The sequence below is a fragment of the Ammodytes marinus genome, assembly GCF_949987685.1.
Source record: "Ammodytes marinus genome assembly, chromosome: 6".
In the NCBI taxonomy this organism is placed as follows: domain Eukaryota; kingdom Metazoa; phylum Chordata; class Actinopteri; order Uranoscopiformes; family Ammodytidae; genus Ammodytes; species Ammodytes marinus.
This window is the reverse complement of record NC_137235.1, coordinates 31,112,060-31,130,405: the sequence shown is the minus strand read 5'-3', so window position 1 is coordinate 31,130,405 and position 18,346 is coordinate 31,112,060. Positions and strand designations below refer to the sequence as shown.

The window sequence follows — 18,346 nt, the reverse complement described above, 5'->3', positions numbered from 1 at the left end:
AAAACTAGAATGGAGCCTCATCAAAAGCTATTCATATTGCATTTGCTCTATTTTAGTCCAAAGGAGTCCATTTTAGGAAAGGTATCTCAGCAGTATTTTTTGTGTAAGGCTTAATTATTAGGCTCTTATTTTGTTTGCGTTTAATTCTAAAAATGCATTATACAGAAGAACATCAAAACACACAAAGGGATATTTTTCCAACAAATTTATTCAAACCAATGGAATGAACAATTTTATTAAGTACTTGGCCCAGGTACCGTACAGTACTGTTTGAATCATGATGATAGATGGACATAAACATAAAAGCCACTGACAAGAGACCACAGGCATACTTGTGTAATCTACCACTATGCGCACTGAGATGGGAGGGTCAAATTAGTGTTGTGAATCGTACTCTGGCTGGAGGAAAAGTGACTGTCAATGGCAGAGGGAGGAGAGGAAACAGGGGGATGATGAGAGCACAGGGACAGGAGGAGAGTACTGTAAACACAAGCACTGTAGAACCAAAGCAGAGTAGGAGTGAAAGAAGTGGATGGAGTTGTAAAGTGCAGCTGAGTAATGACGAATGAGTCGATGCCTCAGGCCACTTCCTCCTCTCCCTCCTCCTCGAACTCTCCCTCCTCGGCCGTGGCGTCCTGGTATTGCTGGTACTCAGACACCAGGTCGTTCATGTTGCTCTCGGCCTCAGTGAACTCCATCTCGTCCATGCCCTCGCCGGTGTACCAGTGGAGGAAGGCCTTGCGGCGGAACATGGCGGTGAACTGCTCTGAGATGCGCTTGAACAGCTCCTGGATGGCCGTGCTGTTGCCGATGAAGGTGGCGGACATCTTGAGGCCTCGGGGTGGGATGTCACAGACGGCCGTCTTGACGTTGTTGGGGATCCATTCCACGAAGTAGCTGCTGTTCTTGTTCTGCACGTTGAGCATCTGCTCGTCCACCTCCTTCATGGACATGCGGCCGCGGAAGATGGCTGCCACGGTGAGGTAGCGGCCGTGGCGTGGGTCGCAGGCCGCCATCATGTTCTTGGCGTCGAACATCTGCTGAGTGAGTTCGGGCACAGAGAGGGCTCTGTACTGCTGGCTGCCCCTGCTGGTGAGCGGGGCGAAGCCGGGCATGAAGAAGTGCAGACGGGGGAAGGGCACCATGTTGACGGCCAGTTTACGGAGGTCGGCGTTGAGCTGGCCGGGGAAACGCAGGCAGGTGGTGACCCCGCTCATGGTGGCAGAGACCAGGTGGTTGAGGTCCCCGTATGTGGGCGTGGTGAGTTTGAGTGTGCGGAAGCAGATGTCATACAGGGCTTCGTTGTCGATGCAGTAGGTCTCGTCTGTGTTCTCAACCAGCTGGTGGACAGACAGGGTGGCATTGTAGGGCTCCACCACTGTGTCTGAAACCTGGAGGAGGAACAACACACAAAAGGTCAGGGGAATAATAAAGAAATAAAAAGACAGAAGGGAAATAATACCAATAATAAGTGCAACGTGATCACTGTACCTTAGGAGAGGGCACCACACTGAAGGTGTTCATGATACGATCGGGATATTCTTCGCGCATCTTGCTGATGAGCAGAGTTCCCATACCGGAGCCGGTGCCACCGCCCAGGGAGTGTGTCATCTGGAAACCCTGGAGGCAGTCGCAGCTCTCTGCCTCTTTCCTCACCACGTCCATGACAGAGTCCACCAGCTCGGCTCCCTCTGTGTAGTGGCCCTTTGCCCAGTTGTTACCCGCTCCACTCTGGCCTGGAAGGAAGGCGTTATTATCCCGGTGCAAAAGTATTAGGTCGTCACCGAAACTTAAGTGTGATTTTACTTTTCTCTATATATGGGATGCACAAATCCTCTCGCATATGCTGATAATTAAGATGACCTTGTATGTGTAAATAAAGATACGCGGGTCTGCGTGTGGCTGACTATACATACCGAAGACAAAGTTGTCTGGTCTGAAGATCTGTCCGAAGGGGCCAGAGCGGACTGAGTCCATGGTGCCTGGCTCGAGGTCCACCAAGATGGCCCTAGGCACGTACTTGCCACCTGGAACACAAAAGTATGTAAACTTGAGAAACATTTGACAGCAAAGCTCAAAGTAATACATGAGTTTGGTGTAGTTTAACCGCCCTGACCTGAAGCCTCATTGTAGTAAACGTTGATTCTGTCCAGCTGCAGGTCACTGTCTCCATGGTAGGATCCTGTTGGGTCGATGCCGTGCTCGTCACTGATCACCTCCCAGAACTACAGAAAAGTCCATGGGTTAGATTAGACGCAAACCATCTTATAACATCTAGCTAATGGTAGCGAGACTACTGACATATTCAGCCCACCATGCAATCTGTCAATCATCTTAGTTGATTGACAGAAAATTAACCCACTACAAAATGTGATGATCAAATCATAGTCATCATTCATTGTATTTGCTTCTATGATGGATTTTCTTTGCTTCTTTGTCCGTTTGGATCGTCTACTGCTGGTCAGACACGCCGTTTGACCAACAGTATCCACTGGATGAGCTGAAAGAATGTCTCAGCTCTGGAAAACATATTTGCATTTGTATATGATGATGGGCCTATATATTTAAAAAAAAAAAAAGATGGAGAGGCGAAATTGAGATTTTTTTTTATTATAAGCCACGCCTATTTTAACCAGGCAATTCCAAACTTTATGGGATTATTAATGCGCCTAGATCGTCCACACTAAATTTCATATCAGGTCTCCGGTTCCCCAACACTGCCTGAAGATATCCACCTAGTTTTATACTGATTGGACCAATTGGTTATTGAGATCTGGCATCAGAGGCCCCTCCTTTTGCAGAGATACTTGGATTCACAGCAGCCGTGACAGTGGGGGAGGGTGGGGGTCTTGCTTCGCTTTAATGCAGAGATGATTTGCATGTAGAAACTGAGGAGAACACATCCTGACTTGAAGGCCTTAAGCAATCAGATTGTCTTTATACAATATACAAGACAAAGACTGTATTTGTGGTAGCTGTTTATATCAGTGACAACAGTGCGCTTTATTGCTTATTGAAAATATGTTCTTATGTTCCTATTCTCATTCTGCAACAATCGTTATTGGGCTTTTTTTCCTATTCCTTTTTTACATTAAAGAGGTATCCTTTGTAACACTTTGGCATCTTATCCCCAGGACATTTAAGATGGAAAAAAAATATATAAATTGTGTTGAATTGTGATGAGCATTCTGATTTGAGCATCATTGTAGCATTTGTAGGCCCATGTCGAATGTCAAGGTTTTATCATCCGAGGCCTACATTTTTCTGTAGTAGGCTACGTTAGGTGAGCCTGTGCTTTAGCTATAGGCCTACTTTCTTGTACACCGATGACCTAAATTTCACATTTGTAACTGTAAAGTGGCAGGAGGGGGCATTTCAAGTACGGTAACCCGGTTAATCCAGGCCTAGCTGTTTGCATGCGTGCATGACAGCGCATTCGATGTCTGAGCCACACCCCTCTCTCTTGCCACAAACACGCACGCGCGCGCGTGCACACATACACACACACGGTCATTGTGACAAAAGGGCCGATGAGCTGATGGCGTTCATTTAAAAGCCGCCAGCGGGGATGTCTCGGCTTGCCACCGCCCATCCTGAAGGATGCTATTGTACAATGCTTTAACCCCAGTCACACTTTACACTCCGCTTTTTTGACCTTTTTCGTTTCTTGTTCACCGCATGGACTCAAATGGCCTCCTCGTGGGAATAAACTTGAATTAAATCGCATAATAAAGCCGACTGCAGTTAATAACTGAGGAAGGCCTAGATTAAAACGTCGAAGGGGTTATTTGGCCTACCTTTGCTCCAATCTGGTTTCCGCACTGCCCGGCTTGCAGATGCACAATCTCGCGCATGTTGTCGTTTCGGTGTGAAGAGTCTTGCAGAGAATTTATAAATCGTGTGACGACGGTCCCGTTGAGATGTTCGGTCCTGGTCTTTCTAGTTCGGTGGACAGTGGCTGAATGGCGGAGAAGCTGTGGCTGCCTGCGTATAATGCTGTCTGGCCACGCCTTCCGCTTCTCAGTCCGCGGCTGCGCAGTTCACCCCGGTGCTGCAGTATGACGTCATCTCCATGACAACTGGAACCGGGCTGGGCCTGCCTGGGCTGGCTGGCTGGTTGTTGCTGGTTTGACGCGCCCGTGTGCTCAAAGAACAGATTAATTTGACTGTCTTCATTCCCGTCGTCTAAGCGAACTGTGTGCATCAGCGTGTGCAGGAATGGATGACTGAAGATGTAACATGAATGTGATGGTTATAGGGATGGATGTTATGGGGGAAATCCTGGGTTAGAAAGATGAAATCACAGTTTTGCATAGCCTACATCATCTTTTTATATTTGTGTGAGTGCCTAGGTGGGAGCTTTCCTTTGTCGTTTTCCTGGATTGAAAGGAATAATGTTGCATGATGCCTGGGATGGATTGTCACATGCAAGGAGTATGTGAATTTACTGTTAAATTACATTTCCATCATTTATTCTTATTTTATGGCACGTTGGCCTATTTATTTAAATAGTTAAGCTATTTTAATGTTTCCTACCGCTGACACATGAATCTGTCCACTGAAGATTAATTAGACGCATCTTATTTTCATGTCAAGTCATGTTTTTTTGTACAGAAAAAGTACATGATTGTTATACCTCCCCTACCAGCCTATACCCTAGGCCTATGTGACTTGCACATGTTATGACGCAGTATTCTTCAAATAAATTACTTGGTCGTGATCTACCACTATCTATCTGTATTAAGTCTCTCTAAAAGCAAAACATGTTTATGTGCCTGCAGGTTTGAATTTGCACCTCCCATCGCTCAGTCAATTGCAGTGACACTGACAAATTCCCAGAGAAAAATACCAGAAGATAACACGTTGTCCGTCATTGTGGAGCAGCTCGTTATTTTTTGCTTGTGCTGTTGCTCGTCGAGGCAGGAAGCTTGAAAACACAGAGTGGGAAGGTAGTGAGCAGAAAGTGATAGTCAGCAAACCGAAGGCCATTCCCCAACCTTTTATTGAAGGCTTCAAAGTTTTCCAAAGAAAGCCTGCAAAAGATGAGTCCGGAGGTGAAATTTCGATTTGTCCTATATCGACTGGATTCAGACTCAATCTGGATTTTCTGGAGGCCTACAGTATAGGACCTATCTGGATTTATGTTTCTAGATCATGACACTTGCACGTAAACTGCGGCAAGTTAGGCTATGCAAAGATTTTTTTTTTTACCTCAAATAACGTTGAGGTAAGCCCACATTTATGCCACAGTCCAGACCAGTCAATAATTGCACAGTTACCAGTCAATGCTTCAGGCTGACTGTGAACTACATTGAAACCCATCCAACAGGCTCAAATATCATCACTGAGTCAATAGTTAGCTGGGGTTCGAGGGGTGTAATAATCATACACAAGCCTGGGCTGTTTTTAATTCTTAAAACGGAACATTTGTCATGGAAAAAAAGGTTGTTTAAAAATTGCTGTTATTAATAGTAACACACATCATTTGGATTAAGGTCAGATAATGATTTAACCACAAATCAACTGTACAAGAGTTCATTTTTTATATTATTTAATTATAATTTGATTATTTCATATTTTTGTAATAATTTGAAATGTCAAAGTGTACCTGCAGATCGTGATAACGTCCTTCGCCACTGCCTTGTGCTATGTTACTGTAGCATGTTTCACTGATTCAGTGTTCATGTGTAATCTACTAGCTTTACGAGATTAAAATACTGTAGCATGCTATCACTCATTTTGCAGCATTTTAGCCTTTAGCTGCTGAATAAGGGCCTCTTTCTCTTCCTATCTCCTCGCCTCTGAAATGCTAGTGGTAAAAACAGTTGCGGGGCTGCTGCGTGGTGCAACAAATCCAGTCTCATGATCATACCATCAGGCCAAATCTAGACGGAGAGGGGCTGTTTTGGCTTGTTTACAGATTTGAGTACAGATACTGTTTCAGATTTAGCCTACTTATTTTGTTTAACGCAACACGCAATGTATATGGTTGACTGTCCACTGTCTACTGTCAGGGGGCAACAGAGGTGAGAGTGGGTGAGGAAGAGGCTGGGTTGGCGTGGGAGGAAGGGGGCATGTGAAAGGACTCGGAGTCTACAGTTGGATATGGCAGACAGACAGGGTGCACACAGGAAAGCGGCAGGCAGGTTATGGTCCTCTGCGAGCTGCTGGATAGCTCAGCAAGTTACAACACCACTGACTTTGACACAGTCATCCAGGGTTTGATTCCCGGGCAGGGCGGGGCTAGTCCAGTGAGGGTCCTTAGGCAAGACCCTTAATGCTAACTGCCAATACCTCCAATTGTAAGTCGCTTTGGATATAAGTGTCCGCTAAATGACATGTAACACGTAATCCTGTGGCACAGGAGAAACATAGTATGTATAACGTGAGGAAGCAAACATAGAGAAGATACAATATGGCCCAACAACGATATGGTGAATTGTTGTTGTTGGAGAGCCAGGCAGGGTAGATATACTGCAGATGGATGAACTGATGATGAGAGGCAGGTGTGCCAGAGGGAGAGGGCTGAGCTGGTTGCAGCCAGTTGTGCAGGATGACACAGCAGGAAGTAGTGACTACAGTAATGCCAACACGTATAAAACAAGACACTTACAGGGAGGGACAGGCAGGGGGAGCACTATAGCAACACAGGGAAGGGGAAAGACAAGAGAACACAGGGAAACTTGCTGGGGCACAGAACAGAAGGTACAGCATTCACAACTGCCCATACAAAGGGAGTAGCGTAATGCTCAGGCGATTTAACCGAACTAGCAAGGCATGAATGAAATCAGCCTGATACACTCATTGGACTCCTTCCTTTTAAAGGTGCACTATGTGATTTTGGGTGTGCAAGAGATTTTCTTCTGCATCTTCTCCTAATTGAACAAACAAACTGTCCTCACAGGAAAATGTGATCCCTGGAACACTGTTTGAAGTTAGAAAGCTACCATTAAAGTTACTGTTTCGCTGTTGTTGTTTACAGCATGGCCCACAGTTTTGTTTACAAACCATTTCTAGTCTTACATTTGGTGCCAGGTGCCTCAAGATAAATTAGTTTTAAACTAAAGATGATTTAATTATTTAATACTAAAAGATAAACTAAGAGGACATGTGTTTTGTAAACTAATTGCACACTCTGCATGTAAACAAATCCCTCTCGCCAGAAAACTGTATAGTGCACATAGTGAAAGCGAGTTTTAATTAGGACATCATGCTGACAGAACACAGATACCATTCCTTCCACAATAAAAAAACAAGGTTAAAAGAGAGAAAGGCTGCATAGCGTCATATAGTTCATTGTGAAGTGTTATGATGGATTGTTAAGAAGAGCAATGGCCTACAGTGGAGAAAAAAAGCTGTTCAAAAGACTGGTGGGCAAGGCAAGGCAAGTGTATTTATATAGCACAATCCAGACACAAGGCCATTCAAGGGCTGTCAAATTAACGCGTTAATTTCGATTAATTAATCACAGAAAAATTAGCGCGATTAAAACAATTAACGCAGATTAATAGCACTTCTATAGTGCCCTTTGACCCGGTGAAAAAGGGGTGAGACGATAGCGCGGATACGGCCCGCAAGGTATTAAAGAGAAAAGAAAGAAGCAGGGGAAAGGGGCCGAGGGCTCTATGGATGTGTTATGGGAAGCTTCGGGCAAATAAGCATGAAGGTAGGAAGTTATCTTATGTTATTCTCCGCAGTGTCTGTGCATTATTGATTTAGTGGGTGCCTAATTAACAATGTAGGTTCAAAACAGTATCTCTCAATCTTCCTCTGTGTCTCACTGTTGTTTGCTAGCTGCCTCGTTAGCTGGCAGTGCAGCGCGTCTTCATTTAGCCCGCTTGTTTTTTGTGGTTTTAAGTAGAAAATTCGGCTAAATTCCTAATTTTATTTCATCTAGAAACCTGGCTGAGGGGAGGAGACAGAAGTTACGAGAGAGAGATTAGCCCCTTTTACACAGCCAGTGAAAGCCGGGAATATGCCGGCCTTTCGGCCCTCCGCCCTGCTGTTTAAATGCGACAGTTGCGGAACGAGGGAAGAAAGGTGCGAGAGATTGTTCCGGGAATTTTACTACCTCGGGGGGTAGTAAGATTCCCGACACAATCAGTTCCGCCTCTCTGTTTAAATGCTCCAGCTTGTTGTTGCGGAACAGGGGGGCGTTTGACGTTCCATAGCCTACGTTCTAAACATGCGACCATGTTAGCAGTTGAAGGACGTGTGTTTAACATTAATCACGGCGGCCTGATGTCCCGTAAAAATCACCAAATAAAAGGAACGGCGTATAATCTATCTGATCATGAGGTCCGTTGCTCAATCCAAACCCCCGCGCTTCATTTTGCAGAGTGTATGAGTCTATTTCTGCCCAGGATGTTGTGATAGCTCGAGGTTGGACCCAAAAGCAGTACGGACACCAGTTAGTCAGTTAAGAACAATGTTTATTTAGGCTGGCAGGCCGGCAGGCAGGACACTGGACGGCTGAATGACGTGGCGAGCAGCGGCAAGTGGATATCCGGAAACCCGCAGGCAGGCGAGCAGGTAAGGTGAACAGCGGAGGTAACTGGCACGGAAGAAAACAGGAACAGAGTTAGGACAAAACTCAAACTGGAGCGAGAAAGAAAACAATAAACAAAGATATCCAGAACTTGGATCATACCGCTCCGGAACGTAGTATACTCTGGCGTCGAATGACTGGAGTCCACAGGCTTAAGTAGAGAAACCTTGATTAGCCAAACGATCCACACCTTGGCCAGTCAGCCCAGGAGTGCTGCCACGCCCACATGCCAACAGAGACAGACAATGGAAAAACACACAGAGGAGGAGGGGAGACTGCCGAGTCGTGAGTCATGACAGTACCCCCCCCTCAACGACCGCCTCCAGGCGGTCTACCAGGCTTATCTGGGTACCTGGCATAGAACTCCCGGAGGAGTGTGGGGTCCAAGATGAGGCCCCTGGCGATCCAGCTCCTCTCCTCTGGCCCATAACCCTCCCATTCCACCAAGTACTGGTAGCCCCTCCCTCTGCGCCAAACGTCCATCACCCGGCTGACCGTGAAGGCCGGGTGACCATCAATGAGACGGGGGGGTGGTGGGGCGACGGTAGGCGGGCACAACTCACTAGTGGAGACTGGCTTTAGCTGGGAGACGTGAAACGTGGGGTGAATCCTGAGAGACAGGGGAAGCTTAAGGCGAATGGCAGCAGGATTAATGACCCTATCGACCTCAAATGGTCCAATATACCGGGGAGACAGCTTCCTGGACTCAACACTAAGGGGAATGTCCCAGGAGCTAAGCCAAACCCTTTGGCCAGGTACGTACACGGGCGCAGGGATCCGCCGCCGATCAGCCAACCTCTGATTCTGATCCCTAGTACGCAGGAGAGCCGCTCTGGAATCCCTCCAGATCCTGCGGATCCTACGCACGTTGTGCTGAACAGAGGGCACGGCGATCTCGCTCTCCTGAGTGGGAAAGAGAGGTGGTAAGTAGCCCAGAGATGCTTCAAAAGGTGTCATACCTGTAGCAGCCGACGTCAGGGAGTTGTGCGAGTATTCAACCCAGGTGAGATGCGAGCTCCACGACGCTGGGTTGTGAGCGCAGATGCATCTCAGAACCGTCTCCAGGTCCTGATTTGCCCTCTCGGTCTGGCCATTGGACTGGGGATGATGACAGGAGGAAAGACTGACGGAGGCCCCCAACGCCTGGCAAAACGCTTTCCACACTTGAGAGGTGAACTGGGGTCCTCGATCCGAGACAATGTCCAGGGGGATCCCATGAATCCGGAACACATGGTTAACCACCAGCTCAGCAGTCTCCGCAGCCGAGAGCAGTTTGGGGAGGGCCACGAAATGCACCGCCTTGGAGAAACGATCCACAATAGTTAGTATGGTGTCATTACCTTCGGACGGTGGTAATCCAGTTACGAAGTCCAGAGCTATGTGCGACCACGGGCGACCAGGCACAGGGAGCGGATGCAGGAGCCCGGCTGGGGGGCGATGAGTCGACTTGCCACGAGCGCAGATGGTACACGCCTTCACATACTCGCGCGTGTTGGCAGCGACGGACGGCCACCAGAAGTGGCGTTGGATCAGGGCCAGGGTACGGGAAACTCCAGGATGACAGGCGAAACGTGAAGTGTGACCCCACTTCAGCACCTGAGGACGAACAGGAACAGGTACAAACAGACAACCCGGAGGCCCACCCCCAGGACCGGGGTCCCCTTGGAGAGCCCCCTTAACCATGGACTCAATCTCCCACGTCAGAGAGCCCACCTGGCAGGACTGGGGAAGAATAGTATCCGGAACTGAGGGACTGCCGTTATCAGGGTTAAACTGTCTGGAGAGGGCATCAGGTTTAACATTCTTGCTACCAGGTCTAAACGTGAGGTTAAAGTTAAACCGACCAAAAAACAGAGCCCAACGTGCTTGGCGGGAATTTAACCGTTTAGCAGTCTGAATGTAAGACAGGTTTTTGTGATCTGTCCATACCGTAAACGGAGACGCCGCACCCTCCAGCCAGTGACGCCACTCCTCCAGAGCCAGCTTAACGGCTAGCAACTCTCTGTTGCCGACGTCGTAGTTCCTCTCCGCAGGAGACAGCTTCTTGGAGAAGAAGGCACAGGGATGAAGCTTGTTGTCTCCTTCGGCTCTCTGCGATAACACAGCTCCCACTCCAAGATCCGAAGTGTCCACTTCGACGATGAACTGACGAGCTGGGTCGGGCTGCACCAGGATGGGAGCTGAGGAGAAGCGTCTCTTCAGCTCGCAGAACGCATCCTCGGCTGCAGGCGACCAGACAAATGGAACAGACGGAGAGGTTAGCTTAGTGAGTGGTGCTACTACCTGGCTGTAGTTCCTCACGAACCGTCTGTAGAAGTTGGCGAAGCCCAAGAATCTCTGGAGCTGCTTCCGTGAGCCATGCTGCGGCCATTCCGTAACTGCCTGTACCTTGGCTGGGTCGGCCCGCACCTGTCCGCACTCCAGGATGTACCCCAGGAACGACACTGAGGAAACATGGAACTCACACTTCTCTTGTTTAACAAATAGTTTATTCTCCAATAACCTCTGGAGAACCTGGCGCACGTGTACAACGTGCTCCTCAATGTTGCGGGAAAAAATCAGGATATCATCAAGGTAGACAAACACAGAGTGGTTCAAGTAGTCCCTAAGCACGTCATTTATCAGGGCTTGTAAAACTGCTGGGGCATTGGTAAGACCAGAAGGCATGACCAGGTACTCGAAGTGACCTAAAGGGGTGTTAAACGCAGTCTTCCACTCGTCCCCCTCCCTGATGCGGACCAAATGATAGGCGTTGCGTAAATCCAACTTAGAAAAAACAGTAGCCCCATGGAGTGGATCAAAAGCAGAGTTAATCAGTGGCAGGGGATATTTGTTCTTTACCGTAATATTGTTCAAACCCCGAAAGTCAATACATGGTCTCAGAGTCTTATCCTTCTTAGCCACAAAGAAAAAACCAGCTCCTAATGGAGAGGAGGAAGAGCGGATTATAACTGAGTCCAACGAATCCGTGATGTATTTCTCCATGGACTCGCGTTCCGGAGCTGAGATATTGTAGAGCCGGCTGGTGGGATAGGTGGCGCCAGGCAGCAGGTCGATGGCGCAGTCGTAAGGTCTGTGAGGAGGTAAGGATAAGGCCCGGTGCTTGCTGAACACCTCGGCCAGGTCATGGTACTCCCGGGGAACAGAGGACAAGTCAGGGGGTTCTGGTGAGGCAACACACTCCTTAACGGAACTTGGGGGCTGCGCTGATCTGAGACATGTAGCATGGCAGAAAGAGCTCCAACTAGCAATCTTCCCAGTGGCCCAGTCAATCACAGGGTTATGTACCTGTAGCCACGGAAGCCCGAGCACTAAGGGAGCATGTGTGGAGGGCATAACATGGAACGTTATCCTCTCTCTGTGGTTGCCAGCCAACAGGAGAGGCAACTGCTGCGTTTGCTCGGAAATAAGGGCCAAAACCTCACCATTGAGTGCATTAACTTTGAGCGGTGGAACAATGGGATTAGTGATCTGACAGTGCTTCACAAAACTAGCGTCAAGTATATTAGAGTCAGAACCTGAATCAACTAGGGCCGTAAGTTGATAAGTATTCCCGTTAAGGAAAATACTAGCTTCAATGTTAATGCGTCTTCAGGGCAAACAGGGCAATACTGTGCTACTCACCAGAACCCCGTCTGCGACTGGTGAGGGCTTGGGTTTAACCGGCGGGGGCACCTAGCCCGTTGATGTCCAGGTTCTCCACAGTAGAGGCACAATCCACCCTCGAATCTCCTATTCCGGTCGGAGGGCGAGAGCCGGTTCCGACCCAACTGCATGGGCTCCTCTGTAGACGACGGAGGAAGAGCAGGAAACACAGGCGACTCACTGGTGCGATGGCTGGAGGCATATCCAGCGTCAGTGGAAGAGGAATGAAAAGGTCCAAGAGAGCGACCGGTCCTTTCCCTACGACGCTCTCGGAGGCGATTGTCCAGTCTAATAGCTAGAGCTATGAGTTCATCTAAATCAGCTGACTCATCTCGCACAGCTAACTCGTCTTTAACGGAATCAACTAATCCGTTGAGAAAAACCCCCTGTAACGCCTCGTCGTTCCACCCCGTCTCCACTGCTAATGCCCTAAACTCCACCGAATATTCTGCAACACTGCGAGACCCCTGTCGTAGTTGAAGTAGGCGCTTAGTAGCGTCCATACCCCGGACCGGGTGGTCAAAAACCTTCTTCATTTCAGCTACGAAGCTAGGAAACGAAAAACATACGGCGGACTGCCTCTCCCACACTGCAGACGCCCAAGTCAAAGCATGTCCAGAGAGTAAGCCTATGACGTAACTAATCTTGGCTCGGTCCGAGGCATACGAGCTGGGTTGTAGTTCAAAAACTAAAGAGCACTGGAGGAGAAACGACTTGCATACCCCAAAACTCCCGGCATAGCGCTCCGGTGCGGAGACACGAGGCTCTCGGGCAGACGGAGTGACAGGTGCTGCACCTGGGTCGGGTTGACCAGGATCTAGATGCGTGACGACTCCGTGGAGCTGTCCTCCCAACGCCGCCACGTTCGCGGTGAGTACCTTCAGCGAGGAGATAACGTCTCGGAGAGCCACTTCATGTTGTCCCACAAGAGTGCCTTGCGCTCCCAACGCTTGGTGTAGCCTGTCCGTATCCGCTGGGTCCATGTTGGCCAGAGTATTCTGTTGTGATAGCTCGAGGTTGGACCCAAAAGCAGTACGGACACCAGGTAGTCAGTTAAGAACAATGTTTATTTAGGCCGGCAGGCAGGACACTGGACGGCTGAATGACGTGGCGAGCAGAGGCAAGTGGATATCCGGAAACCCGCAGGCAGGCGAGCAGGTAAGGTGAACAGCGGAGGTAACTGGCACGGAAGAAAACAGGAACAGAGTTAGGACAAAACTCAAACTGGAGCGAGAAAGAAAACAATAAACAAAGATATCCGGAACTTGGATCATACCGCTCCGGAACGTAGTATACTCTGGCGTCGAATGACTGGAGTCCACAGGCTTAAGTAGAGAAACCTTGATTAGCCAATCGATCCACACCTTGGCCAGTCAGCCCAGGAGTGCTGCCACGCCCACATGCCAACAGAGACAGACAATGGAAAAACACACAGAGGAGGAGGGGAGACTGCCGAGTCGTGAGTCATGACACAGGAGAAGTTGTACAATGGGAAAGCTAGGCTAGGCTAAGTAAGGGATAAAGTATAGCGAAAGTATAGCTCCTGCTTCAGCTTGTCGGTCTTTATTTCTAGCAAGTGACCCGTTCGCTATACATTATCCCGCTTATTAGGCTACATGGCTACTACAAAAAATAAAGCAATTCATTGAAGCAACATGTTGTTTTAACAGCCAACAGCCGCTACACGGTCGGAACTCACTCAGTAGCAACGGTTACTATGTCAAGCTGCGGCCAGTAGTACGCCAGTAAATAGGAACGACCAAGGATACGACCTAGTAACGGGGGAATAGTCTGCTCGCCCCGTCTGCTTCAGCTGACTGAAGGCTGCGGCTCAGCTGTTAGCCACAGAGCTACTGTTTTGCTAACACAACTCAAGACGTGAAGAGGTGAAGCGGATTGATTTTGTCAGTTTGGTTAACAGTCCCAGTGATGTTGGACTCAGCGCGTAGCGAGATCAACTGGCACATCGTGGGGACAGTAAAATACGGCCCTCTTACTGCAAGCTCCAGCACTTCTGCTCTCAATTCACCTGCCAGTGTTGTTGTTGTAAAGCAGCTGACCGGCGCGGCGCTAAATGTTTACGTCACATCTTACGCTGTTTACAAGCACCTCTTTCATTCCGGAGCGCTGTGTAAAAGGAGCTACTGATGCGCCAGCAGGCCGGCGTTGCTTGGTTCTGTGTAAATAACACAGAAGCAAGCAAAGCCGGCATTTTGGAGTGATGTTGTTCCGTCGATATGCCGCAATCTCTGTGTAAAAGGGGCTAGAGAGAGAGAGAGAGAGAGAAACAAACTGTAGGCTATACAGCTGTTTATAAACAGGCATAAAAGTGTCATAGAAGTATGCGATTAATTTAGATTAATTAATCACAGAGCCTGTAATTAATTAGTCAGCCCTAATTAAAATACATAATACACATTAGAAAAGCGAAAGAATATAAATAAAACATTTAAAAGCTAATGAGTAGATATAGAACTGAAGGGGATATGGGCACGGGTGAGAAGGATAAGCCACGGTCCTTCTGGTCTTCTTTCTGGCCCTGAGGTCATGCACAACATTCAGAGGGCAACTGCTCCATGGCCTGTGAGCCGCTTGGCATTGAGCCCGATCCGTTTGGAGTCTGTGTTGAGTGGCCGCAGTGGATTCTGGGTATACCACACAGACAGTAATGGATGAGGTGAGGTGAGGATGCTTTCCGTTGTGGCTCTGTAGAACTGGTTTCGGAGTTTGGTAGAGACGGTTGAGTTTTTTTCGCAGCAGCCGGAGGAAAAAAGATTCTGGTGATGAACAAGTTTGATGATGGTGGGAGTAGTGTGATTTTTATTTATTTCAGGTCGCTTGCTTATTGTTGTACCCATGAACTTAAATGAATACTTCACCCATACGGAACCAGCGTTCTATCATTATAAAATCACTATTATAATATAATGAATTAGGTTTTTCTTTCCTCTTTCCTTGGCCCAGCTGTCCTGTTAATCCTGACCCTTACTGTGATGTCACAAGAAGGAAAATGTAGGGTTAGACAGTAAGACCATAAAACACTCTTTCTACCTTTTCTCAGGCTATGATAATACGATTTCAATTTTTTTTGCACATTTATACTACATAGGATCTCCGAGTTCAATACACCTTCATATTCCAACCGGTGAAGTAGGTCTTTAACAGTCAGTAAACTTATTAACTGCTGTGTTGCTAATGAAAAGAGGGGGGGTTGTGGAGGATGGCGTTTCCAGCTGTTTTGTTGGTGTTTAGCTCCAGGTTATTGTCTATTCACAATGGTTGAATCAATGAAGTGAAACAGGTACGTCTAATTGTCAGATTGCTACTAAAGTACTTTCATTCAACGTAAAGGATGTTTTGATATTGAGGTGGGTTCAGCATTATTTCTTAATCTTGAGGCTGCCATGGAAAAAATATGTTTTTTTAATGAAAGTGTCACTGATGCGTAGCAGAAGACAAAAAAGTACTCTGGTGTATGGGAGCACAGGTTGGCGTCTAGAGCTTGATAAAACGTATACTTAGGAGGTGTAGTTTATGTGCACTACAAGAGATGTAATACACAATACACAAGAGGTGCCTATTTTATGGTTAGGAGAGCTTAATTCAGCCATGATCATTGTAGTAACATCTGCCATCCACAAAGGGGCGATATATATCTTCTGTTGCTCATCTGATCCAACAATCCCTGCGTTCCAATCCCCATACTTACCTACTATTTAGTATGCCAGAAAAAGATTTAGTATGTCCCAATACATGCACGTCAATTGTAGTATGCTGAAAAAAACATAAATGCCCCACTAACTCCAATAGCATTTTTGAGTATTTGTCTAATTTCTTGACATTTCTCGATACATAATAAGAAAACTCTTCTGTACTTTAGTATGTAGTGTAGTAAAAAGAAAAAGTATGTGATTTGGAACGCAGGGAATGTGTTCCTGCTGTCCCTGGTAAGTAGGAATTCCGATCTCAGGGGGCATTCCATTTGGAATTTCCGACTGGGAACTCAGAATTCCCAGTTTTACTGGAACTCACCATAGCTGTCCCTTGCTTCTTTAAAAACAAAGAAAAAGAAAGAAGCTCAATTTAGTGACATCGTATTTGTTTCTATGTATGGGAATAAAGGTTCATGTATCGATTGTCTCATAGCTCAAAAGAGGGGATTCCTAAACTCAACTATTTGTATCTTACATGCATACACTAGAAGCTATACCTACAATATTCTGATGAGAAAGTCCTCCTCATGAACGGTTGCTGAACATACAGTATACCAGGGCTATTCAATAGGCGGCCGGCGGGCCAAGTGCGGCCCGCGAAGGAATATTTACTGGCCCCCGCCTTGACTACCGACCGACCCAAAAAAAAAAAAAAAAATTTTTTTTTTTTTTTAGTGGTGCACAATCAATGTACTAGCATGTGCGATGTGTGCTTTTGCATGGTCATAACTGCGCGAAAGGCCGCGATCTGCAGTAAATAAATGTGCACATGTGTCTCCAAGCTTTTCTCTATCAGCTGCTCTGTGTATGCAGCTTTGCGGGCGCGATTGTACCACAGTGTAAGTGTATGGTCCATTATTTGTATTTAGTGTGTCTGCATAATATTGCACCAGTAGAACTTTGCATGTTTGCACAAAATTTGTACCTTCACATAGCAAACAAAATTGCACAACTGTAAAGTCAGTGTCTGTAGTTTTTTTGTATTCAAATAAGCAGTTGTTTATTTCTGTACTGTGCATTGGCATCTTTGAGCACAATACAGCCAAAAATTTTGGGCAAAATCCCATGACTCCCATGACCCTGGACAGTGACCCCTTGACAAACACATTTTTGGGGGGAACCACTGTAAGGTGTTGCACTTAGAGTAGCCTACATTTATTTCTATGTTTTTTTGATAAGCTGTTGCACTCTCAGTAAACCTAGGCCTACCTGTATTTTGATAAGCTGTTGCACTTAGAGTACATTTATTTCTATGTATTTTGATAAACTGTTGCACTTAGAGTACATTTATTTCTATGTATTTTGATAAACTGTTGAAGAGTTAACCTATTGTGTTTTCCTGAACTGATAAGATTGTTAAACACTTAAACAACAGGCAACCTATGTTAATCAAATTGGGATTTTTTTTTGATAAGCTGGTGAACTCTATTTGATAAAGACAATATATGCACTCCTATGTTGTTGTAGTGTTTTACAGTATATGTAGCTATTGATGTAATGCCCATCAATTTTAGGCATTTTTTTCTGGCCCCTCATTTTGGATCATTTCCACCAACCGGCCCCCATTCAAAACTAATTGAATAGCCCTGCAGTATACCATGCAAGTGTTTGTTTGGCCTCCTCCCTCTTCAGTACGTCAGTTCAATTTGTACAATATGCCAACTGAGTATTCCTTCGACTTCAACTTGCCCTGTGGATTACTCCCAATTGTGAGAAATATTCAGCATCACAAAAGAAAAAACTCTCAGGCGGATTTACTCCTGAGATGATGGTGAAAGCTGTAGCCTCTGGTTAACTGAGACTTACCTCTCCTCTCAATTTCCATTTTTTTAATATATGGATATTAATTACTTTTCATGAACACATTCAGTTTTGAGTGGGCTGTATATGCCTGAGGAGGACAGTGGAGCAATTAAAGAAGTACACACACAGACACACACAAGGCATTGTGCTGCTGAGATTGCAGTTGGAAGGATATGAAGTGTGCAGAGCATATTGTGCTCCTTTAAGAACATATCTTGAGGTCATACATTCCATAAGCTCCATTAAACCTACAACATACGCTTCATGTCACAATTCCCATGGTGTCACACTCATTCTCTTGGTCTCAGCCTCCCCCCATCATCACCACTCTGACCGTCATGTGTCCAACCTACCCCCCCCCCCCCCCCCCAGCATTTCCTTCCAGTATAGCCTTAGTTCTTAATTTTCATTCCCGCTCATAAATTTCATGGTTATTCAAATAGGCCACACCGAGATGAACATTTGACCAGCAGTTTGTCATTTCATGCAAGAGCTGGCAGATACCGACCCCCTCAGTAAAGAGAGCCATAAAACCACCGGGCCTGTCAGGAACACCTAGATCACTGAAGAGGGTACTCAGCACTTTGAAAGGACACACACATAAACACACACGTGAAAGTGAACGCACGCACACACA

General features: G+C 46.8%; 1 protein-coding gene across 1 annotated transcript; it reads right to left on the bottom strand.

Moving 5' to 3' along the window:
• Nucleotides 1–192: 192 nt before the first annotated feature.
• LOC307252169 (tubulin beta-4B chain-like) lies at nucleotides 193–3,984 on the bottom strand. The gene is made up of 5 exons (XM_080029765.1): nucleotides 3,798–3,984; nucleotides 2,117–2,225; nucleotides 1,917–2,027; nucleotides 1,492–1,736; nucleotides 193–1,391 (listed from the first exon to the last, which is right to left on the bottom strand). Exons 1-5 carry the CDS (start codon nucleotides 3,852–3,854, stop codon nucleotides 579–581), a joined length of 1,335 nt encoding a protein of 444 aa, XP_079885891.1. The 5' UTR covers nucleotides 3,855–3,984; the 3' UTR covers nucleotides 193–578.
• Between the last annotated feature and the right edge of the window lie 14,362 nt (nucleotides 3,985–18,346).